The sequence below is a fragment of the Salmo salar genome, chromosome 09 (genome assembly GCF_965601325.2).
Source record: "Salmo salar chromosome 09, fSalSal1, whole genome shotgun sequence".
In the NCBI taxonomy this organism is placed as follows: domain Eukaryota; kingdom Metazoa; phylum Chordata; class Actinopteri; order Salmoniformes; family Salmonidae; genus Salmo; species Salmo salar.
Window position 1 is genome coordinate 7318947 of NC_138299.1, and position 26506 is coordinate 7345452.

The following is a 26506-nucleotide window of genomic DNA, read 5'->3' on the forward strand; positions in this document are numbered from 1 at the left end:
CAGGGTGCGCTCTGAACTCGAAACCACAGATAGGGCGAGTAATGTTCAGTGAGTTGTTCTCTCTCTTTTAGATGTCTGGAAGTAGCTGGCAAGTCAGTTGAGAACAGTTGGATCAACCCTTAAAGAGATGGGTGGGGCTAAGGCTTAAGAGGGTGTGAACAATGCATGAATGAGTGTAGACAAAGAAGGGCTCTTCAATAGTAGTATCAAAACATTGAAAGACGGTTTTCTCAAGTGAATTTACAAGTTGATAAACTTTCAAAGCAGAATTACTTTCCCATTGTTTCCTCAAATGCAGTGTATGATATACCATTTTGTAGCTCTGAGTCTCTACTTTTATCCAATGTAAAAAAACAGAAGTTCAAACGTTGCTTCATAAGACCGAATCCAGGATCCATTCATGTGATTTTTGGTCAGAACAATTCTTCAAACAATACAATTTTAACTAGTGAGGTTACTTATAACATTGCTTGTAATAAAGTTATCTAACTTGCTTAACATTGACAATATGGACCCTGTCTTTCAAAGAGAATTCATGAAAATCTAAATAACTTCACAGATCTTCATTGTAAAGGGTTTAAACACTGTTTCCCATGCTTGTTCAATGAACGATAAACAATTAATGAACATGCACCTGTGGAACGGTCGTTAAGACACTAACAGCTTACAGACGGTAGGCAAGTAAGGTCACAGTTATGAAAATTTAGGACACTAAACATTCCTTTCTACGGACTCTGAAAAACACCAAAAGAAAGATGCCCAGGGTCCCTGCTCATCTGCGTGAACGTGCCTTAGGCATGCTGCAAGGAGGCATGAGGACTGCAGATGTGGCCAGGGAAATAAATTGCAACATCCATACTGTGAGACGCCTAAGACAGCGCTACAGGGAGACAGGACGGACAGCTGATCCTCCTCGCAGTGGCAGCCCACGTGTAACAACACCTGCAGGATCGGTACACAGGATCGGTACATCCAAACATCACACCTGCAGGACAGGTACAAGATGGCAACAACAACTGCCCGAGTTACACCAGGAACGCACAATCCCTCCATCAGTGCTCAGACTGTCCTCAATAGGCTGAGAGGCTGGACTGAGGGCTTATAGGCCTGTTGTAAGACAGGTCCTCAGCAGACATCACCGGCAACAACGTCGCCTATGGGCACAAACCCACCGTCGCTAGACCAGACAGGACTGGCAAAAAGTGCTCTTCACTGACGAGTCGCAGTTTTGTCTCACCAGGGTTGGTCAGATTTGGGTTTATCGTCGAGGGAATGAGCATTACACCGAGGCCTGTACTCTGGAGCGGGATCGATTTGGAGGTGGAGGGTTCGTCATGGTCTGGAGCGGTGTGTCACCGCATCATCGGACTGAGCTTGTTGTCGTTGCAGGCAATCTCAACGCTGTGCGTTACAGGGAAGACATCCTCCTCCCTCATGTTTTATCCTTCATGCAGGCTCATTCTGACATGACCCTCCAGCATGACATTGCCACCAGCCATACTGCTCGTTCTGTGCGTGATCCTGCAAGACAGGAATGTTAGTGTTCTGCCATGGCCAGCAAAGAGCCAGGATCTCAATCCCATTGAGCACATCTGGGACCTGTTGGATCGGAGGGTGAAGGCTAGGGCCATTCCACACAGAAATGTCCGGGGACTTGCAGGTACCTTGGTGGGCAACAACATTTCCTCAGAGTTTCCCACTTGTAATTCTGACTTGGATGGTGTTCCAAGTCAAACTTCCCAGTCGAACCTAGGAACTTCCAATAACTCCGATAGCATGTGAACACAGCATGAGCTCCCACATGCTGACCTCTGACATCACTTTCCCCACATGCTGAGCTCCCACATGCTGACCTAACCACCATGCTTCTACACCTGCATTGCTTTCTGTTTGGGGTTTTAGGCTGGGTTTCTGTACAGCACTTTGTGATATCAGCTGATGTAAGAAGGGCTATATAAATACATTTGATTTGATTTGATCACCTACTAAGGAAATTACCTCGGTAACAGCATTTTTGGCAGTTAAATGCAACAATAATTAGTCTATAATTAATTCATCACTATAATTAGTCTTCAAGCATGATAGCAGTACTTTAGTTTATGGTTTACATAGCTTGTTGGTCATTAGCCAATCAGCGTTTCTCAATGAGTTCAAAGCATCTGAATGCATACATCTGGTATTTAGGACTTCACAACTGGTAAATTCCCACCTCCCACTTGGTTACGAACGTAGCATTATAGTTAAGCTATGTGATGACCTAACATGCCCTGCATACCTTCAAAATTATTCGGCAAATATATTTTTTTTATTTTTTTTAAACACACTTTCCATCATAATTTGTAGCAGGAAAGAAAGTTAGACAAAAGAAAAATCCACCTCTGCTGAACGGATAAAGATTTTGTAAATCTTTAGAACAGTTCTATAGTTGCCGTTTGTTGTTTTTGGCGACGTTGCTTTTGTGGAATAAACCTGACTCAATGGAAGGAAACCTGTCTTTGGTAAAACTACACTTACCAGACGGCAACAAAATCGAGGTTTCAAATGATTGGCTGAAGCTGCCCACTCCCCCTCGAATATGACTGCAGTGACTCTGAAGACGTTATGCGATCCTCCGACATCACCATTGGATGCGAAGTGTCTTCCTTTGATACTTTTAGGACGATTAACATCGAATTCCACTGCTACATTTAATTTATGCGATGGCTTTTCATGCCAGCAAGTGCTGCCGCATTGTACTGTGCAACCATTACGTTGTCAAGGCCCTGTCAACGCAGCACATGAAACTATTTGCGCCAGGCTCTACAGCCAAAATGCTGCGGTTCTATTCCAGTGACACGCAAGAGGAAAATGAACTTGAACTCGTAACTCTTGCACACTCAAGTGCAGCTGTCACCGTAACGAAAACTGGGACGACACAGGTAAGAAAGTACACCTATAACGGCTGCCCAGGCTAGTAAAGAAAGGCTTTACCAACATTTCAAACTACTTAAGTTATAACGTACGTTCTTGCTAGCTGTCAACCTTACCAGTGGCGATTTTAGCATGTAAATATTGGTGGGGCAACAACAACAAAGTGGGATGCATTCCAGCAATGTAACTACACTAAACAATACATGAATTGTCACCATTTATAGTGCAAACGGTGCCTAAATAAAGCTGTCGCAACATCTTAACACTGCTAAATCTGGCTATCAGCCTTATCTGGCAGCAAAACAGTTCATTCAGTCACATTTACTGACTTAAAAAAACATGGCTGACTTGCTTAAACATGTGGTTTCTAATGACATTTAAGATGTACAAACTATGGCATTAGGGGACGACAACCTGATGAGAGGCAATCCGTAATTTCGATTAAGACATTAATTAGCGAGATAGGACGGACGTAGTCAATACAACTTTGTTTACGCACAATAGACTGCCTGGGAAGGTGATTTCCAACAAAGTCCAGCAATAAGTGTTAAGATGTTCATATTTCTGCAAACTCTACATAAATACGGGGTTCCACACTAACATCGTCATATTCAACAGCGTTGAAGAATTATTACCATCAAGTGTCATCTTGTGATCAAGCCATCAATGTTTTGTGTTTATTGGTATCATAAAATTATCAGCTAACGGGTCAGAAATTAGCATGTTTGACATTTAAGTGGAAATACTAACATACCAGCTTTTTGATAAACGGCTTAGCAAAAAAATAAAAAATATATATATTATCGGCCACCTTACTATTTTGCTCAATGATAGATAGTTGGCTAGCTTTCCGGCTTGCATTGTCAACTTTTAATTAATTGCGTAGCCTGTTGCGCCGCCCTCTGGACTCTTAAATGGTTCTTCACCAACATATTGAGTGTTGTAACCAAATAATGTCTCATTTGTTTTACATATTAATCTTGGTTTGAGAAAGTAGATAACAGTACTAAAATATACATGAGTTTAAATAAATACAACTTCAGTCACGTGCATTGACATAAACAATTAAAACACTGTTGGAGTTTGTTGTAGAGATGCACTTGGAAAGTAAAGGAAGAAATACACAAGATGTTTGATTAAATATATATTATATTTTAGACATGTATTTTTTTAAAACAAAGAAATAATCATATGAAAACAAACAATTAAATCTTTACCTCCATCCCTATATTGTCACAAAAATCCAGATCCACCGCCACCTCTAGATCCCACAGCACACACTTGCAGTGGAACCAGTGCTGGCAGAAGTCACAGCACACACCTGCAGTGGAACCTTGGATGTACACTCTGCGGGGAGCTTGCAGGTGGATCACGCTCCCCGCAGTGAGCACAGCAGGTGGTGTCTTTAATTTGGAGAAAAAAAACCCACATCAAATTGATTAATATGTTTCTGCAATATGTAGAAGTACTACAGCAACAATAGTAATTGATATAACAGAGAGAGAAAAATTAAGATTATGAAGTACCTGAGAGTGCCATGGGTGGCGTGACAGAGGTGGCCGATGGCGCTTTTCTCTTCCTTATCTGTGCTGCATTTAAGAGAGGAAGTAGTGTTAGAGCATGTTAAATGAAACCCTTCAACTTTTTTACATCAATACCTCTGGAGGAAGCTGCAGAAGTTTAGGAGGAAGTGGACATGCTTTGAGGGCTTGTGCTGTGGACTGTAGATATGTAAAGAAATAAAAAAAACTTGAAACATTGCGGTTTTATAAAACACGTCATTTTTTGGGGAATTTAACGTGTTTACATCTGGAGGTGGCTATATTCAAATTGCAGGGGGCAGGGACACCAGACAGTGTCGTTATGGTGGTGTGACCAGGGGAGATGGAGGAGGCAGTTGGTCCAGAGGAGGCCGTGTTGGGGGTGACAGACGGGGGGTGGTGTGCATCGTGGTGGTGGTGGACGAAACCGCCGACGATGGCTTGGAGGAGCTGGTGTTTGTAATGGTGGGGTTGAGGGGCCGATGATGGTGTGGCCGGGAGAGTAGGCACGTGGCCTTCTGTAGCTGAGGGCTCCGGCAGCTCCGACATGTGTGACACACTGGGAGGCACTGGCGGTGGTGATGCAGCTGTCCGGAGTGGTTCCAGCGGGAGGTCCAGCAGAGGCGATGGCGTCAATGGTCTCATCCATTCTGAGGGCTGCCGGATGCTCTTTCTCCTCTGCCCTCTCCTTCTCACCCCTCTCCTGCCACTGGCATGTGTATTCTTTCCCAGTGAGGCATGTGGCGACCACGGGGAGTCTTCTGTATCGGTCTAGCCGATACTTCAGGACAGTAAGGATGTGCCCCAGGTCCTTCGCTATCAGCCCCCCTCTTTTAGTGGGTGCTTTTCTGGGACTGGAGCAGGGACTGGAGCAGGGTCTGAAAATCCTCAAGTGGTCTCTGGGGAGGAGGTGCTGATGGACGGCACAGTGCTGCTGGTTCCAGGAGAGGCGGTAGTGGGACCCGGTATGGTCAAAAGGGAAGAGGCCACACTTCTTAAACCCTTCCACCACAGCGCATGCCCTTGCAGCGCTGGTACGGGTAGCAGAATACTCTGACAAATTCTGATTTGTTTACAATGTAGGAGTGGTTAAAATTGCTGAGGTCTCCAGCTACCTTGGGGAACTCAGCCTTTCAAGAGCCAAAGTATGCCATGTCCAGCAGCTGCAGGACATGGGTGCAGTGTGGTGGAAGACAAAGAAGTATAACCCCTACCCTTAGTGCCGCCATGAGCACCTCCGGGTCCATGTGGCTCTTGTGTCCGTCGAAGAGGAGAAGTAGAGGGCGCTCCGTCACTGCATGCTGAATGAAGTGCTGAAACCACTTCCTGAATTGGTCTCCGTCAATGTAGCCACTGTTTGACCGTCCATACAAGGCTTGGCTTGGGGGGGCATCCCAGTGTGTAGTGTCCACCGGGGAAACCTCCTCCCCAGCTGCGTTGAAGCAGGCCAGCACTCTGATGTGCTCCTTGGTCCCCGGAGCCAGCTGGTACATGTTTTGCGCCCCAGGGAGCCAGCACTTTGTGCCTGCTCTGGTTGCTACGAAACCTAGACTCATCGCCGTTAAAGATTTGTCTGGGTTTCTCCATCAACCCACTCTCCTCCAAGTGCTTCTCGTAAGAAGTAAAGAAGGTGTCCATCGTCGGACGTGTGGCACACTCAGCTCTCCCCCTGGCTAGGGTGTCCGGCCTCCTCATGCTCAGGTTCTTGTCTCCTGAACGTTTCCCACAATCTCTTCACTAGTGGTGGGATTGTTTCCCTGGGTGCCGAAAGCTACAATAGAATAAAATATGAAATTGTCCATCAGGATGAAAATGTTTGTTTTGTCATCACCATACACATCCACATTTACATCACACACATTGAGAACAGTCAGTCCAGCATTCTACATACATAAACACATAGAACACCAACTACCTGCGTATTTTGTATTTCATCAGCCTCTGTCTGGTGAAGGGGAACTCATGGCTGGCGCAGTAGATGCAGTACTACACCAGAGGAGTTTCATCCTCTGGTGCAAGCAATCTGGGTAGTCCACTGCGACAACCATGGGTCACCCGGCCGCTCAGCCAGTCCGCCAGGGTCTGACGAGGTACACCATGCACCTTGGTAGAAAAGAAAACTGTTACTAGCAGATAATCTCCTAAAAAGAAAAGATGCCTAACCTTGGTAGCCTGGCAGATAGCCATCCCTGCCCCGCCGTCCTCCATGGCATGGAACATGTCCACCTTGCTCCACTGCTTCATCTTGACTTTCTCCGTGCAGTGGTGGTAAACACGTCGCTAAATAACTTGGCACATTTTAGAAAGATAACTCGATCTGAATATGTATAAACATTTGCATTTCAGAGCTAAGGCATTGAAAGGTGATGAACATTTTCACAACTGAAAGTATACCCACGTTTTTTGTTTATCTGTATGAAAATTTGCATTTACATTACATTTGAGTCATTTAGCAGACGCTCTTATCCAGAGCGACTTACAGTAGTGAATGCATACATTTCATTTCATGCATTTTTTTGTTTTTGTTTGTACTGGCCCCCCGTGGGAATCGAACCGACAACCCTGGCGTTGCACACACCATGCTCTACCAACTGAGCCACAGGGAAGACTTAGTCAAATGTAACATTTGACTAAATACTGCCTCTATGTAGCTGTTGTAAGATGAAACATAGCCTATAGTGAGTGATAGTTCTCAAAAAGTTAATGGTTCCAAATACATTTTTGCAGATTGTGCAAAACGCCCCCGTCAGGACTCCAATTTTGATACGGTAATGCTTGACAACATTCAGTTGTTTTTGTGATATGTATTATCTAACGCTTACAATTTATTTTCTTTTTGCTTACTATATGAACATTTAGCCACCAAGCTAGCAACATTAGCAAATCCGTTAGCTATATTTCAGAGGTAAAAAGTTGATGTTAAATGATGTGTGGTCTGTTGCGCAGTCGAATTTAAAGATGTACAGCGTGTCCTACAAAATGTGTGTACATGTTACTTTTTTGAAAACTCTAAAAACCGAACTTACATGAATTGCAATAAAAATCGGGGGTCAGCTAGCTAGAAGTGTCTTTAGTCTTTTTTTTACAGTCCATTTAAATATTGAGCTCAAGGTGATTTAGTTGAGCTCGAGGTGATTTTGTCTGAAGTTAGGGGGTGGCTGATTTTGGGGCAAAATTAGCTATGTTCTGTGGGTGTTACCCCATTTCATGGGTGCACAATTCAGAGGTAAGGCAGCGTAGTGCATACGGTGGGGCAAAAAAGTATTTAGTCAGCCACCAATTGTGCAAGTTCTCCCACTTAAAAAGATGAGAGGCCTGTAATTGTCATCATAGGTACACTTCAACTATGACAGACAAAATGAGATTTTTTTTTCTCCAGAAAATCACATTGTAGGATTTTTAATGAATTTATTTGCAAATGATGGTGGAAAATAAGTTATTCTCAAAAATATTCATTTGTCAGATTGTGTGCAGTCCAGGTGGTGCTTGTACAGGCAGACCATCTATGGGAGGAAGGAGCATCGACACCGTAAAACAGGAAAATAGACAAAAAAGAAGACATTACAACCTTGCATAACATCAATTGACCTCCCAAATGTAGATAATAAGAATAACCTCATACAATGCAATGAAAATGATATTCAACCGAAGTGCTGGAACTGTGGCCTGAGCACAGTCAGGTGTCGTTGCCAGCCAATACTTTCCACCAGCACTATAGCATCCTCCTGTCCAACCAGCTGTGGGATGTGTGGAGGAAATAAATATTCATTACATACTATACTGTTTAATTAGGCATACTATGCTAATTTTTACTTAAACATTGTCCATTGATATGCTAGTATTTGTTTTACTGATAAATATATGTTTATTTGTAACATGCGCAGAATACAACAGGTCTTGATACAAACTGGTCTAGTGTGACTTAGTCATAAATCTGAGCATACCGCAGTATGGGCGGCCGCAGTATGTGACCTCCTGTGTTTACAATCGGCAGGAATTTAGCTATGTTGGAATTACCGGGAGGAACACCGAATGGTGGTGATATCAGCTATCTGGATCTGCACAGATGAGTTAAATAACTTTTTACAACAGTGTTCACCGGCCCTGTTTCTGCATTCTGCTAACTGTCAAATAGATAAGAGGATAGGGGCTGCTCCCTTTCCTGTTTCATGAAGTCCACGATCAGCTCCTTGTTTTTGTTGAGGAAGAGGTTATTTTCCTGGCACCACCCCGCCACGACCCTCACCACGTCCCTGCAGGCTGTCTCGTCATTGTTGGTAATCAGGCTGTTGTGTCGTCTGCAAACTTGATGATTGAGTTGGAGGCTTGCATGGCCACGCAGTCATGGGTGAACAGAGAGTACAGGAGTGGGCTGAGCACGCAGCCTTGTGGGGCCCCTGTGTTGAGAATCAGGGTAGTCGAGGTGTTGTTCCCTACCTTCACCACCTGGGGGCGGCCGTCAAAGTCCAGGACCCAGTTGCACAGGGAGGGGTTCAGAACCAGTGCCCTGAGCTTAATGATGAGCTTGGAGGGTACTATGATGTTGAATGCTGAGCGTTAACATACTTCAATATCTTACTCATGTCGGACACGGAGAACAAGAGCAGGCCGCATCGGTGGCACTGTTATCCTCAAAGTGGGCGAAGAAGGTGTATAGCTTGTCAGGAGGAAAGATGTCGGTGTCCGTAACGTCGCTGGTTTTTCATTAGTAATCCGTGATTGTTTGGAGACCGCGCCACAAACGTCTCGTGCCTGAGCCGTTGAATTTTCCTGTTTGATCAAATCAAATCAAAGTTTATTTGTCACGTGCGCCGAATACAACAGGTGTGGACCTTACAGTGAAATGCTTACTTACAGGCTCTAACCAATAGTGCAAAAAAGGTGTTAGGGGAACAATAGGTAAGTAAAGAAATAAAACAACAGTAAAAAGACATGCAACATACAGACACCGGTTAGTCAGGCTGATTGAGGTAGTATGTACATGTAGATATGGTTAGTGACTATGCATATATGATTAACAGAGAGTAGCAGTAGCGTAAAAGAGGTGGTGGTTGGACACAATGCAGATAGCCCGGTTAGCCAATGTGCGGGAGCACTGGTTGGTCGGCCCAATTGAGGAAGTATGTACATGAATGTATAGTTAAAGTGACTATGCATATATGATAAACGGAGAGTAGCAGCAGCATAAAAAGAGTGGTTGAGGGGGGCACACAATGCAAATAGTCCGCGTAGCCATTTGATTACCTGTTCAGGAGTCTTATGGCTTGGGGGTAAAAACTGTTGAAGCCTTTTTGTCCTAGACTTGGCACTCCGGTACCACTTACCATGCTGTAGTAGAGAGAACAGTCTATGACTGGGGTGGCTGGGGTCTTTGACAATTTTTAGGGACTTCCTCTGACACCGCCTGGTGTAGAGGTCCTGGATGGCAGGCAGCTTACCCTCTGTAGTGCCTTGCGGTCAGAGGCCGCGCAATTGCAGTACCAGGCAGTGATGCAACCAGTCAGGATGCTCTCGATGTTGCAGCTGTAGAACCCTTTGGGGATCTCAGGACCCATGCCAAATGTTTAGTTTCCTGAGGGGGAATAGGCTTTGTCGTGCCCTCATCACGACTGTCTTGGTGTGTTTGGACCATTCTAGTTTGTTGTTGTGGACACTGAGGAACTTGAAGCTCTCAACCTGAAGCTCTCAACCTGCTCCACTACAGCCCCGATGATGAGAATGGGGGCGTGCTCAGTCCTCCTTTTCCTGTAGTCCACAATCATCTCCTTTGTCTTTGCTACGTTGAGCGATAGGTTGTTATTCTGGCACCACATGGCCAGGTCTCTGACCCCCTCCCTATAGGCTGTCTCGTCGTTGTCTGTGATCAGGCCTACCACTGTTGTCATCTGCAAACTTAATGATGGTGTTGGAGTCATGCCTGGCCATGCAGTCGTGTGTGAACAGGGAGTACAGGAGGGGACTGAGCACGCACCCCTGTGGAGCTCCAGTGTTGAGGATCAGCGTGGCAGATGTGTTGCTACCTACCCTCACCACCTGGGGGCGGCCCGTCAGGAAGTCCAGGATTCAGTTGTAGAGGGAGGTGTTTAGTCCCAGGATCCTTAGCTTAGTGATGAGCTTTGAGGGTACTATGGTGTTGAACGCTGAGCTATAGTCAATGAATAGCATTCTCACATATGTGTTCCTTTTGTCCAGGTGGGAAAGGGCAGTGTGGAGTGCAATAGAGATTGCATCATCTGTGGATCTGTTTGGGCGGTATGCAAATTGGAGTGGGTCTAGGGTTTCTGGGATAATGGTGTTGATGTGAGCCATTTGCAACCTTTCAAAGCACTTCATGGCTACGGACGTGAGTGCTACGTGTCTGTAGTCATTTAGGCAGGTTGCCTTTGTGTTCTTGGGCACAGGGACTATGGTGGTCTGCTTGAAACATGTTGGTATTACAGACTCAATCAGGGACATGTTGAAAATGTCAGTGAAGACACCTGCCAGTTGGTCAGCACATGCCCGGAGCACACGTCCTTGTAATCCGTGTGGCCCCGCAGCCTTGTGTATGTTGACCTGTTTAAAGGTCTTACTCATGTCGGCGACGGGGAGCGTGATCGCAAAGTGGTCCGGAACAGCAGATGCTCTCATGTATGCCTCACTGTTGCTTGCCTCAACGCGAGCATAGACGTGATTTAGCTCATCTGGTAGGCTCGTGTCACTGGGCAGCTCGCGACTGTGCTTCCCTTTGTAGTCTGTAATAGTTTGCAAGCCCTGCCACAAGACGAGCGTCGGAGCCGGTGTAGTATGATTCAATCTTAGCCCTGTAATGACGCTTTGCCTGTTTGATGGTTCGTTGCAGGGCATAGCAGGATTTCTTGTAAGCTTCTGGGTTAGAGTCCCACACCTTGAAAGCGGCAGCTCTACCCTTTAGCTCAGTGCGAATGTTGCTTGTAATCCATGGCTTCTGGTTGGGGTATGTACGTACAGTCACTGTGGGGACGACGTCCTCGATGCACTTATTGATAAAGCCAGTGACTGATGTGGTGTACTCCTCAATGCCATCGGAAGAATCCCGGAACATTTTCCAGCTGTGATAGCAAAACAGTCCTGTAGTTTAGCATCTGCTTCATCTGACCACTTTTTTTTTATAGACCGAGTCACTGGTGCTTCCTGCTTTCAGTTTTTGCTTGTAAGCAGGAGTCAAGAGGATAGAGTTGTGGTCGGATTTACCAAATGGAGGGCGAGGGAGAGCTTTGTATGCGTCTGTGTGTGGAGTGCAGGTGATCTAGAATTGTTTTCCCTCTGGCGGCACATTTAACATGTTGATAGATATTTGGTAGAACTGATTTAAGTTGCCCTGCATTAAAGTCTCCGGGCCGCTAGGACTGCCGCCTCTGGGTGAGTGGTTTCCTGTTTGCGTATTTCCTTATACAGCTGACTGAGTGCGGTCTTAGTGCCAGCATCTGTCTGTGGTGGTAAATAAACAGCCACGAAAAGTATAGCTGAAAACTCTCTAGGCAAGTAGTGTGGCATGCAATTTATCACAATATACTCTACTTCAGGCGAGCAAGAGCTAGGGACTTCCTTAGATTCCGTGCACCAGCTGTTTACAAATATGCACAGACCCCCCCCCCCGTACCTCGTCTAATGTATTGTCCAATAATTGCACGTTGGTGAGTAGTATTGAAGGCAGCTTTCCAAGTCGCCTTCGCCGGGTCCTGACCAGGCATCCGGCTCTTTGTCCTCTGTACCTGCGTTGCTTCCTCTTGCAAATAACGGGGATGTCGGTCCTGTGGGGTGTTTGGAGAATGTCTCTTGTGCATCGTCTTTGTTGTAGAAAAAAATCTTTGTCTAATCCGAGGTGAGTGATCGCTGTCCTGATATCCAGAAGCTTTTTTTTGCCGTAAGATATGGTTGCAGAAACATTATGTACAAAATAAGTTACAAATAACACAAAAAAAAACACAACACACTTGTTGGGGAGCCCGTAAAACTGCTGCCATTTCTGGCGCCATTTTACTAGATTGCCTTACGGAGGGAATAACTATACTTTTGGTATTCAACCATATTCCCAGTCACCTTGTTGTTAAATGCGGTTGTACGCGCTTTCAGTTTTGCGCGAATGCTGCCATCTATTCACGGTTTTTGGTTTGGGTAGGTTTTTATAGTCACAGTGGGAACAACATCCCCTATACACTTCCTAGAGCTGGCCGCCCATCCAAACTGAGCAATCGGGGGAGAAGGGCCTTGGTCAGGGAGGTGACCAAGAACCCGATGGTCACTCTGACAAAGCTCGAGTTCCTCTGTGGAGATTGGAGAGCCTTCCAAAAAGAGCCTTGCAACACTCCACTAATCAGGCCTTTATGGTAGTGGCCAGAAGGAAGCAACTATTCAGTAAATTCACATGACAGCCCCCTTGGAGTTTGCCAAAAGGCACCTAAAGGACTCTGACCATGAGAAACAAGATTCTCTGGTCTGATGAAACCAAGATTGAAATCTTTGGCCTGAATGCCAAGTGTCACGTCTGGAGGAAACCTGGCACCATCCCTATGGTGAAGCGTGGTGGTAGCATCATGCTGTGGGGATGACCCCTGCCTCCTATACCTAGCTGCAGACATCATTGCTCCCCCTTAACATGTATTTTTAACCTCACGCTTGATGTTAAGGTAATGCTTTTGTACTGGCACCTGAAAGGTGGCGATCCTTCGCTATTTGACAACTATCGACCCATATCAAAATTGTCTGTACTGTCAAAGGTACTGGAGTCCTTAGTTAGTAGGCAGCTAAAGGTCTACTTCCAAGAAAACATCTTAAATGGAATGCAATCAGGTTTTAGGTCTGGCCACAGTACTGTTTCAGCAACATTGAAGGTTTTAAATGACATTCACTGTGCTCTTGATAAGAAGTTACATTGTGTGTCTGTTTTTATTGATTTGTCGAAGGCTTTTGACACCGTGGACCATGCGGTGTTAGTGCAAAGGTTGAAATGTTGTGGAATTACTGGTCATGCTATATATTGGTTTATAAACCAATCTATCAAATATGACTCCATAGCGCTGTCCTCAGGTCTTCCCCAAGGTTCTATTTTAGGCCCACTGTTGTTCATTTTTTATATCAACAACATTAGGGATCTTATTGAAACAGCGGATGTTCATTTTTATGCAGATACTGTTCTTTATTCAAGTGGTAGTAGTTTCTTTAGCTTTTGAAAATGCCCAAAGAGCATTTAACATCATACAACAGAATCTGTATGATTTTAAAGCTGATTCTAAATTCGGGTAAAATACAATGCATTGTATTTTCTAACACCAGGCATGTTACAAATCATGTCATTGCTACATTGGCTGGGCATACTATAGAGCAAGTTAAAGTGTACAAATATTTGGGTGTGTGGGTTGATGATAAGCCAAGCTTCACTGTGCATGTAGAGAACTTGATAAGGAAGCTCAAGCTGAGAATAGGTTTTTATTACCGGCATAAGGCTTGTTTTTCTTTTGAGGCCAGGAAGGAGCTGGTACGATGTACATTACTGTCGGTTTTAGATTTTAGTGATGAGATATATACTGAATCAAGTGCTCTCAGGGTAGTGGCTGAGGCATATATATACCTCAGCCACTACCCTGAGAGCACTTGATTCAGTGCATCATGCAGGGCTCCGGTTCATTACAAATCAGAAACGTCTAACACATTGTGATCTCTACAGCGCTGTTGGCTGGTCGTCATTGACCTTGCGTAGGCTTAAACACTGGTATACACTGATTTATAAGGCCATATTGGGTAAAATGTCATTTTATCTCTGTTCTTTTTTTAGTCAGGTCAGTAAATGAATATCAATTACGGTCCCATTCTGATTTGCTTCTAACAGTACCAAAAATTAGAACGGGTCATGGTAGAAATAGTTTTAGTTACTTAGCTCCGTGGTCCTGGAAATCTCTCCTGAACATTTTAAAATGTGATGATCTAGTTTTGTTGGTGGAGTTTAACCTCTTGGGGCTAGGTGGGACGCTAGCGTGCCACCTGTGGTGCACTCCATCAACAGCAGGTGCATTTCAAGAGCGGCAAATTTGAATCCAAATAAATGTCAAAATTCAAATTTTTCAAAAATACAACTATGTTACACCATTTGAAAGATAAACATCTCCTTAATCTAACCACGTTTTACGATTTCAAAAAGGTTTTACGGCGAAAGCATAAATTTAGAGTATGTTAGGACAGTACATTTACAAGAGTTGTGTGTAATGTTTTGTCAAGTCAAAGACAGGGTCACCAAAACCATAAAACCAGCTAAAATGATACACTAACCTTTTACAATCTCCATCAGATGACACTCCTAGGACATTATGTTAGACAATGCATGCATTTTTAGTTCTATCAAGTTCATATTTATATACAAAAACAGCGTTTTACTATGGCATTGATGTTGAGGAAATCGTTTCCCTCCAATAACCGGCAGTCAAGTCAGCGTCACAAATTAAATAATTAAAATTAGAAAACATTGGTAAAATATTATATTGTCATTTAAAGAATTATAGATTTACATCTTTTGAACGCAATCAACTTGCCAGATTTAAAAATAACCTTACTGGGAAATCACACTTTGCAATAATCTGAGCACTGTGCCCAGAAAAATACGCGTTGCGATACAGACTAGACGTCATGTTGGGGAGATCTAAAATCGAAAATACTATGTAAATAATCCATTACCTTTGATTCTCTTCATCAGATGTCACTTCCAGGTATCACAGGTCCATAACGAATGTAGTTTTGTTCAAAAAAGCTCATCATTTATGTCCAAAAATCTCCGTCTCGTTAGCACATGATGTAAGCCAGCCGGACTTCTCGTCATGAACGAGGGGAAAAAATATATTTCCGTTCGTTCAAACATGTCAAACGTTGTATAGCATAAATCATTAGGGCCTTTTTTAACCAGAACATGAATAATATTCAAGGTGGACGAATGCATAGCCTTTTATAACGTATTGGAACGAGGGTACCCAACATGAAGTAGCGCGCCAGGTGTCTAATGGGACATCACCGTTCCATGGCTCTTGTTCGGTCAGATCTCCCTCCAGAAGACTCAAAACACTTTGTAAAGGCTGGTGACATCTAGTGGAAGCAATAGGAAGTGCCAAAATATTCCTAAACCCCTGTGTTTTTCAATGGGATAGGTTTAAAGTCAATACAACACATCAGGTATCCACTTCCTGTCAGAAAATGTCTCAGGGTTTTGCCTGCCAAATGAGTTCTGTTATACTCACAGACACCATTCAAACAGTTTTGGAAACTTTAGAGTGTTTTCTATCCATATATAATAAGTATATGCATATTCTAGTTACTGGGTAGGATTAGTAACCAGATTAAATCGGGTACATTTTTTTTATCCAGACGTGCAAATGCTGCCCCCTAGACCCAACAGGTTAAACACTTGATCCATGTATATATCATAGAAGAGTGTAATTGTTTTTAGGCCCGCTGTTTTTAGTCAAGACGTTTGTTTTTAATGTCAAATGTTTTTGTTGTATTGTATGTGTTTATAGTTTTGTTTAAGGTTGTGTTAGTGTATGTAAGTTGTTCCCTCTGCTGCTATTGGACCAGGTCTCTCTTGGAAAAGAGATGTTATCTCAATGAGAAAAAACCTGTATAAATAAAAGGTAACATTTTTTTTTTACAATTTAGCGGTAGGGACTGGGAGACTAGTCAGGATTGAGGGGAAAAATGAACTGGGCAAATTACAGAGAGATCCTTGATGAAAACCTGCTCAGGACATCAGACTGGGACGAAGGTTCACCTTTCAACAGGACAACGACCCTAAGCACACAGCCAAGACAACACAGGAGTGGCTTCGGGACAAGCCTCTGAATGTCCCAGCTGAGTGGCCCAGCTAGAGCCCTTACTTGAACCCGATCGAACATGTCTGGAGAGACCGGAAAATGGCTGTGCAGCGACGCTCCCCGTCACACCTGACAGCGCTTGAGGATCTGCAGAGAAGAATGGGAGAAACTCTTTCAATACAGGTGTGCCAAGCTTGTAGCGTGATACCCAAGAAGACTCAAGGCTGTAATCGCTGCCAATGGTGCTTTAAGTACTGAGTAAAGACTCTGAATACTTATTTACAGTTAAAGTTGGAAGTTTACATACACGTTAGCCAAATACATTTAAACTCAGTTTTTCACAATTCCTGCCATTTAATCCTAGTAAAAAGTCCTTGTCTTATGTCAGTTAGGATCACCACCTTATTTTAAGAATGTGAAATGTCAGAATAATAGTGATTTTATTTCAGCTTTTATTTCTTTCATCACATTCCCAGTGGGTCAGAAGTTTACATACACTCAATTAGTATTTGGTAGCATTGCCTTAAACAATTTAAACTTGAGTCAAACGTTTTGGGTAGCCTTCCACAAGCTTCCCACAATAATTTGGGTGAATTTTGGCCCATTCCTCCTGACAGCTGGTGTAACTGAGTCAGGTTTGTAGGCTTCCTTGCTCGCACACGCTTTTTCAGTTCTGCCCACAAATAGGATTGAGGTCAGGGCTTTGTGATGACCACTCCAATACCTTGACTTTGTTGTCCTTAAGCCATTTTGCCACAACTTTGGAAGTATGCTTGGGGTCATTGTCCATTTGGAAGACCCATTTGCGACCAAGCTTCAACTCCCTGATTGATGATTTGATGTTCCTTCAATATAGCCACGTAATTTTCCTGTCTCATGATGCCATCTCTTTTGTGAAGTGCACCAGTCCCTCCTGCAGCAAAGCACCCCCACAACATGATGCTGCCACCCCCGTGCTTCACGGTTGGGATGATGTTCTTCGGCTTGCAATCCTCCCCCTTTTTCCCCCAAACATAACAATGGTCATTATGGCCAAACAGTTCTATTTTTGTTTTATCAGACCTCCAAAAAGTACGCTCTTTGTCCCCATGTGCAGTTGCAATCTGTAGTTTGGCTTTTTTATGGCGGTTTTGGAGCAGTGGCTTTTTCCTTGCTGAGCAGCCTTTCAGGTTATGTTGATATAGGACACATTTTTTGCTGTGGATATAGATACTTTTGTACCTGTTTCCTCCAGCATCTTCACAAGGTCCTTTGCTGTTGTTCTGGGATTGATTTGCACTTTTCGCACCAAAGTACGTCTATCTCTAGGAGACAGAATGCGTCTCCTTCCTGAGCGGTATGACGGCTGTGTGGTCCCATTGTGTTTATATTTGCGTACTATTGTTTGTACAGATGAACGTGGTACCTTCAGGCGTTTTGTAAATTGCTCCCAAGGACTCAAATGATGTCAATTAGCCTATCAGAAGCTTCTAAAGCCATGACATAATTTTCTGGAATTTTTCAAGCTGTTTAAAGGCATACTGGAATTGTGATACAGTGAAACAATCTGTCTATAAACTGTTGTTGGAATACTTACTTGTCATGTACAAAGTAGATGTCCTAACCCGACTTGCCAAAATTATAGTTTGTTAACCTCTCTAGGGTCGGCGGGACGAAATCGTCCCACCTACTCAACAGCCAGTTGAATCCTGTGGCGCGTTATTCAAATACCTTAGAAATGCTATTACTTCAATTTCTCAAACATATGACTATTTTACACCATTTTAAAGACAAGACTCTCGTTAATCTAACCACACTGTCCGATTTCAAAAAGGCTTTACAACGAAAGCAAAACATTAGATTATGTCAGCAGAGTACCCAGCCAGAAATAATCAGACACCCATTTTTCAAGCTAGCATATAATGTCACATAAACTCAAACCACAGCTAAATGCAGCACTAATCTTTGATCTTCATCAGATGACAACCCTAGGACATTGTTATACAATACATGCATGTTTTGTTCAATCAAGTTCATATTTATATCAAAAACCAGCTTTTTACATTAGCATGTGACGATCAGAACTAGCATACCCCCGCAAACTTCCGGTGAATTTACTAAATTACTCACGATAAACGTTCACAAAAAACATAATTATTTTAAGAATTATAGATACAGAACTCCTCTATGCACTCGCTATGTCCGATTTTAAAATAGCTTTTCGGTGAAAGCACATTTTGCAATATTCTGAGTAGATAGCCCGGCATCACAGGGCTAGCTATTTAGACACCCACCAAGTTTAGCCCTGACCAAAGTCAGATTTACTATAAGAAAAATGTTATTACCTTTGCTGTTCTTCGTCAGAATGCACTCCCAGGACTTCTACTTCAAAAACAAATGTTGGTTTGGTTCAAAATAATCCATAGTTATGTTCAAATATCCTCTGTTTTGTTCGTGCGTTCAAGACACTATCCAAATGGTAAAGAAGGGTGACGCGCACGACACATTTCGTGCCAAAAAATGTCTAAATATTCCATTACCGTACTTCGAAGCATGTCAACCGCTGTTTAAAATCAATTTTTATGCCATTTTTCTCGTAAAAAAGCGATAATATTCCGACCGGGAATCTGTGTTTAGGTTCAAAGACGATAGAAAATAAAAACATGGGGTCGACTCGTGCACGCGCCTCAGCCCATTGTCCTCTGATAGAGCACTTGCCAAAAGCGCTAATGTGTTTCAGCCTGGGGCTGGAATTACATCATTCAGCTTTTTCCCGCCTTCTGAGAGCCTATGGGAGCCGTAGGAAGTGTCACGTTACAGCAAAGATCCTTAGTCTTCAATAAACAGTCAAGAAGCTCAAGGAATGGTCAGACAGGCCACTTCCTGTAAGGAATCTTCTCAGGTTTTTGCCTGCCATATGAGTTCTGTTATACTCACAGACACCATTCAAACAGTTTTAGAAACTTTAGGGTGTTTTCTATCCAAAGCCAATAATTATATGCATATTCTAGTTACTGGGCAGGAGTAGTAACCAGATTAAATTGGGTACGTTTTTTTATCCGGCCGTGCAAATACTGCCCCCTATCCCCAACTGGTTAACAAGAAATTTGTGGAGTGGTTGAAACTAGTTCATGTAAACTTCCGACTTAAACTGTAAATGTGGCATTTCTTTTTTTTATACAATTGCAAACATGTCTGTTTTTGCTTTGTCATTATCGGGTATTGTGTGGAGATTGAGGGGGGCGGGGGGGGGGGAACGATGTAAATCATTTTAGAATAAGGCTGTAACGTAACAAAGTGGAAAAATTCAAGGGGCCTGAATACTTTCCCGAATGCACTGTGTACAGGTAATAGTCTAGCTACATTTTCTAATATTGTCAAAGTTAGTTTTCATTGCAAGTTAAAGTGTACTCTTAGCTAACTAGCAAATGTTAGCTTGCTGTCTCTCCAGCTAAAATTATGTGTATGATCTGTGTAGTAATATTGTTCGAATCAGAAACCCATTTGCATTGCTTGCTAACATCGAACCTTTTTGGTTAGCTTTAGCCACCTGCATATTCATACTACAGCTATAGCAATGTTCGTTTTGGCAGTAGTATGATTTGGGATTATGGTGATTACGGCCATCTATTGTATTTCATGAACATGTGTACATGTCTAAACAATAGTGACCCATCCACTTAGCTAGATGTGGCTGGGGGGGTGGTTATAGCATTTCCTTCACATGACCCATCAATTTAAATAAGTGTGTCGGGTAAGCGTCATCTAAAATATTTTTATCTTGACACTTTTTGTTTTTCATATTGCTACTATGCAAGTAACCATTTCACTGTACCGTTTACACATTCTGTATTGTGTGTGTTTACCAGAGATAGTGTGAAAAACAACCTGACCTGTTCCAAAGTCAGATTAGGATATATGCCAAGGACTAGATAAAGTGTATTTTTTACCTGGAGTGTTACCACTTTTAGTTTTAATCTTTGGTTGTTTACGAAACTACTCGGCCTCACGTGAATCCTTAAAGAGATGGTTGGGGCTAAGGTTAATGCTGAATGGATGTAGACAAAGAGCTATCCAGTAGGTGTACCAAAAATATTCAAGGGCCATTTTCTCAAAAGTGTGGTTGATCAACTTTCAAAGCAGAATTACTTACCCATTACTTACTTACTTCTCTAATTTTATCCAATGTAAAAAACACTTTCAAATTTTGCTACATAAGATCGAGGCGGTCGGTCACAAATAGTGAAGAGAACAGGTCCAACAATCGACCTCTGTGGTGCACTTCAAGAAATTCAGACTTTACCCCATCCATCACGATGGCCTGAGTTCTGTCACTAATATAATAATGAAACCAAGAACAGGTGTCAAAACTCAGGCCTATCGTGGATAACTTATTCAATAAACTAGCATGATCAAAAGCTTTTGACAGGTCCTCAATCAAAGCAGCACATTTCATTTGAGTGTTTTGAAGCATTGACAAGATCATTAACTACTAATGTGGTTGCTGTAATAGTGCTATGCCAAGGCCTAAACCCTGATTTGGTTGACATTCAAAATACATTTCTCAGATAAAGATCAAAGTTGTACATTTACCAAGGATTTGAGAATCTTTGCTTGAGAAGGAAGACCTGAAGTGGGGTGACAAGGATTAAAATCACTACGGTCTCCGCTTCCAATGTGACAGCACGAGCTAATTTCCATAATTTTGGAATATTTCCTGATAATAATGTTAATTAAAAAAGCAGACCAGGATCCAATTGGTCGGCCCCTGTGGATTTGTTGTCTATTGCTAGCAATGCATTCAGGACTTATTTTTCTGTCAATAACTTTTTAAAGAAAAGCTTTGAATACCATTTCTGATCATTAAGCAAATTTCCCCTATCAGCTACCAGCCCTATCATTGTGAATAGGCTTAGAAGTTATTTCAGAGAGAGCCTGCTGAAATAGTGGTGATTAAATGTATCAATGATGGCGCTTTTTTTCTTCCATAATGAGGCCAGTGTCTGAGTTAATTTGTTGTGGTAGAGAGGAGGAAGTACAACCCTTCAGGGATTTGATTTATTTATTTATTTTCCAGAATTTAGTATGGTTCCCATTACAATCTGAAAGATCGGTTACATAATTCAATTTACATAAGCTAAATCCAGTTCAGGGATAGCTGAAATACAATTAAGGTCATTAAAATAAAGAATGTAAAAACAAAAAGATAACATTTTGATTTTAAATGCTTAGATTTGTGTATTCTCACATCTCTAACACAAGCAACTGGGCAATGGCTACTATTGCCTTGGGTGAAGACACCAGTAGAAACATATTTTGTTAATATAAGATCAATCAGAGTTGACTTTGAAGGACCTCTAAGGTTGGAACTTGTAGGCTTAGTCACCAGCTGGGTTAGGTTAATATTATTACATGTTTTAGATTGTCTAAAGCCTGCATTTCCTAATCATATTTTAGGTAACCTTGGACAATAACTTCTGATTTAGTCAAATAACTTGTTTCTTAACTCCTCAAGTGCACAAAGGTTAGCCAAGGGAGGATGGTAGACCCCTATAACAGTTATGGATACATGTTTCTCCAGACAAAGGCTTAAAGATAATAGCTGAAATTTTTGGGCAAGGGAAATGGATTTCAGCTATGAGACAGCGAAATTATTTTGTATAAAAATTGCCACTCCACCACCTCTACCCTGTATGTCAGCTCTGAACACATGATAACCCTCAATATTGATATCAGAGTCCAGAATGTCCCCTGAGATCCAAGTTTCAGTCAATACCAGAATGTCTGGATTTGTCTGCATAGTCCAGGTCTTGATGTAATCCAGTTTAGGAAGTAAACTCCTAATGTTCAGATGCATCAACACAAGTCTTTACGAAGTCCCATGGAAACTCCAACTCAAACAAGCTATGTTCACTAAAAGGGCTTGACATTAACTTTGTTAGCCACATGTCTTTCGGACTGAGTGGGACAAGATAAAATCTCTTGTCCCAAAGAAACACATTCATTTTATTTTGTAAAGTGGCATCTTTACAAAATGATGTAAAAATACAATTTTTACCATAGAGAATGACAAAGATGTAGGCTACACTATGTCTATTGTCTTCTTTGCATATTCAAGCCTGTCTCAAAAAAACAACTCTCCTTTTAAGGCTCTCCTGGAGGATGGTTGGCCACCCTTGGTAGCCTATAAAATATTGCAACCTAAAAAAAATACAACCAAATACTTTTTGTCTTTATAAAATATTCCCTTCAGGGCTCGGAATTAAGGGTGTCCTGTCATCTCCGGGATGATGATGATGATGATGATGATGATAAAAAATTTTTTTTTTAAATGTCTATGGTTTAAAAAAGATTCTGGGGCAATTCTGGGATGACCGATCCAAAATGCATACAACCATTGTACATAATAATAATAACAAAAAGCTGATGCTACAGAAAATATCCATTAGAAATTAAGGGAGATCTAAAGATGCATTAACTAGCATGGGTTACGACTAGGATTATGCCTTTGGCTGCTGGACAATAAAAAAAAATGATGTTGATGGTAACCAGTTTATAATAGCAATAAGGCACCTTGGGGGTTTGTGGTATAAAGCCAATATACCTCACCCCCTCGGGCCTTATTGTTTAACAATAATAATAATGCACAGTGCTTTACAATTGTACCCTATACAATTGTCTTGTCAGTGAAAGAACACTGGATGCAAAACCATTCGCTGTATTTGTCCATGTAATTGATCACAAATTTGACACTTCACATTTATTTTTAAATATCTTTAGACTGGTATTCAGTATGCGTTGCATTAGTTTCCTTTACAATTATGCAATCCAGGTTTTCATTGACAGACTCATCTGGAGAACATAGACATTCAACCCGAGAGACTAGCTGAATCCCTGATTTTTGTATTATTGCTGCTTTGCTCCCACATGAAGAACATAGTGCCTCGACCATGTTGTTCCATACACACCTATGCATTTTCACTTATTTTCTCCCCTATGAAAAATATACTACCATCAACTTGCCAGGTTGTCATTGTAAATAAGATGTTGCTCTTAATTGACCTGCCAGGTTTGCAAAAGGTAAAAGAAACATGACTGAGTAAAGGGACAAAGTTGCATGTTGGTTTCCTTACCCTGTACGCAGTCACTAGGCAACCATGTTTTGGTTTTGTTTACCTGCATCTCCAAATGCTGTCTCTTTAATTTTTGGGCCACAAATGCTAAAGTCAATATCCCTGATATTAGCATTTTTTGTGTTTCTTGTCCAAATCATCCTAAAGTTTCGAAAATTGATTGTCTAATTCAATAAAGTGAGCCTACTTTAGATGTTTGCTCACGGTTTCTTTTGTCTTTTATTGTTATTGTCCAGGAGGTGGCTGTCCCAGGGGGCCGGAGGCAAAGGTTAAACGAGGACGTTCTACCCTTCTCTGCCTTCCTGACAGGTGACTTTTGTCGAAGGCACAGCTACCTGTGCGTCTCCTTGATGGAAGAATGCAACCTTCGCTGTAAGCATGAAGAAGGTGGCTTTAAGGCACCATAATAATTGGTTTTTGAACAATAGAAAAATTTACAAAAATTATTCAATTTCTCGCCAATAGTGGGTGATTGATCTCTGTCACATTAACTTTGGTCTTTCATTCATGAGAACTGTCCTGCATTTGTAATTCACCCCTTACCCCCTGAAAGAATCAGATAAACAAAATGCTGGCCTAATAGCTCTGTCTTGCCTTCCGATAGCCTAGGTCAGGGATAGGCAACTTTGATAGGGGTAGGAGACACAAAATCTGATATCATCATGAGGGGCGCAGTTGCCCTGCTGATGCACAAGTAGGGCTGTGGCGGCCACGATATTTCGTCAACCGATGATTGTCAAGCAAATAACTGTTGGTTTCATGGTAATTGACTGTTAATTAACAAACACATTTATCACTTTCACACACCGCCTACAAGCCACTGATGCTGACCTTTGGAACACTTACATTAAAAAAAATCTAATAAATCAAAGTAATATAGACACAATAAATCCATTATTTATTTTAGACCGGTCTAAAGAAGCATGATATGAAGAAAATGTCTTATTTCAGAAGAACAGAATAGCATACTCTGAGTTGTCCTTAAGTTAGGTCCTGATCTGGCTCTATGCCATATGGCTGTGGGCTACACTAGTTCATTTAGCAGACAAGATTTGCTTAGAATTCCGTGGCAGTATTTTATTATGAAAAATACAATTGATCAAAGCTGAATAAAATACAAAGGATATTTTCTCCAAATGATTTAAGGGAGTGCGCACATGCTGCTATTCTGTGTTGAGCGGTTAACAAAGAAATATATATTCCTATATGCTTCATTGAGTTATTAATGTAACTTTAGTTATACAAACGTTGGGCTATATGTTTTGATTTTTAATACATTGTAAGGCTGCATGATGCGACTCTAATGATCATTTGAAAAAAGTTAGTCACTTGAAAGGCATCTGCCCTGCTTTGTTTTTGTGCGCAGGCTCTACACACACCATCAGTCACTCATTCACAATTTGACAAGCACTTGATAATGACTAGAATTTCACGGCAGCATCCCCTTTGTGTGGCCATAATGCACACCTCAAAAAATCCATGCCTTTTGTGGCCAGTGGCTGTTGTGCACTTCTCCCTGAGTGCTGCGCTCCATCACGTGATCAGGCATTTCTCACAGGCTACAAGTGAAGACAGACACATCGGGGACACAACTGCGCGTGTCCTTATTGTGGGGCGGCAGGGTACCCTAGTGGTTAGTGTTGGACAAGTAACCGAAAGGTTGCAAGTTCAAATCCTCGAGCTGACAAGGTACAAATCTGCCGTTCTGCTCCTGAACAAGGCAGTTAACCCACTGTCCGTAGGCCGTCATTGAAAATAAGAATTTGTTCTTAACTGACTTGCCTAGTTAAATAAAGGTTAAAAAATAAATAAAAATCAAATTCTGAGGTAGATATTGGAAGAACTGTCCACATTTTTGTCAGCAAACAAGATGAGCAGGCCTAACGAATAGCAAAAGCACTAGCCTATGTCAATCCACTATCTCCCATATTACAAAGGTCGACCTATTCTGTGCGAGAAATAAATATTCCAAACATAGTCTGGTCTGGAACAGTTGTGTGATGCGAAAAAAAATTATGTAACGTGGCTGACGGCTATTTCTTCACATTATAAGCGTAGCAATGCGCACATGGTAATAGGTGATAAGCGCAAATGTTCTATTAGCGGAAAAAACACTTATCAAAAGTGACCGCAAATGCAATTATGCATGTAATACTTTTATTATAAAGGTGCATTTTTATGGTGAAAATTGTCTTCCCCAAACTTGAAACTCGTGCTGTTTATATATTCCAGTTGGGCTCTACACCCCTTGTAAAGTGGATTAATGTGCTTAATTTTAAGAAGTTATTTGGCCTGTTTAGTGCCTATGGGCTAGGCTACATGAGGTGTGTGACCATGATTAAAAAAAAATAAAGGCATTGCTTCTTATGCTAGGCATCATTCACAAGTGATAATATATAATTCACAAGTGATAGGCTAATATTATCAACCATCAGACTATTCTTGATTTAATCTTGTCTTTACGTATACTAAATAATGTGTGAAATTGTTTTGATTTAGAATGGACCATTATCATGCACCTGTATCGAAACAGGGGCGTGGGAAAAAATACATGTCATCTATGCGAATGGAGGACAGCTTTTCCCGGTGGTTTATTTTCATGCAAGCCAGGTAGTCTATAAGCAATGTGTTTAATATTAGGAAAGTTTAGAAATAAATATAGTAGAACCTAGCCTATAAAAAGCTTATCCTCCTCTTTTCAGTAGAGGCCATCACTGTTTTCTTGCAAATTGCATAGCCTGAAGTGATTGGATTTTCGAATACATTTGCATCGACATCAGAGTGATTAGAGGGACAATAAAGTGCTGAATACCAGGCAGTTAGCAAGTTTGGTAGGCTACTAATGACCATCAGAGCTTGGAGAAGCCTAATTATTTGACTAAACGATCACGTGGAATTTGACTGGCTTCATGACTCGTGATCGCCGGTGTGGTGGTAATACGGTCACCGCAACAGCCCTACGCACAACCAAATTTTGAAATTGCACCTTGTATATTCTAACTCGCAAAAGGAAGTTGAGATCCCGATTGAGTTCCAAATTGTTTTTATTATTTTGGTGGAAATTCATTCGAGGGCCTTCAAAAGGGGCCAGGCCGCCAGTTGCCCATCCCAAGCCTAGGTTGACCTATCC

The 26506-nt window shown here is 42.1% G+C and overlaps 1 protein-coding gene across 1 annotated transcript in view; it reads left to right on the forward strand.

The window, feature by feature from the left end:
* The first annotated feature begins 2550 nt into the window (after positions 1–2550).
* The window catches only part of LOC106610594 (uncharacterized), a 34330-nt gene continuing 10374 nt past the window's right edge, over positions 2551–26506 (forward strand). The window contains exons 1-2 of the mRNA XM_014209987.3: positions 2551–2918; positions 23613–23748. Of these exons, the coding sequence (XP_014065462.1) occupies positions 2700–2918; positions 23613–23748 (355 nt within the window). The 5' untranslated portion in view covers positions 2551–2699. The remainder of the gene's footprint in view (positions 2919–23612; positions 23749–26506) is intronic.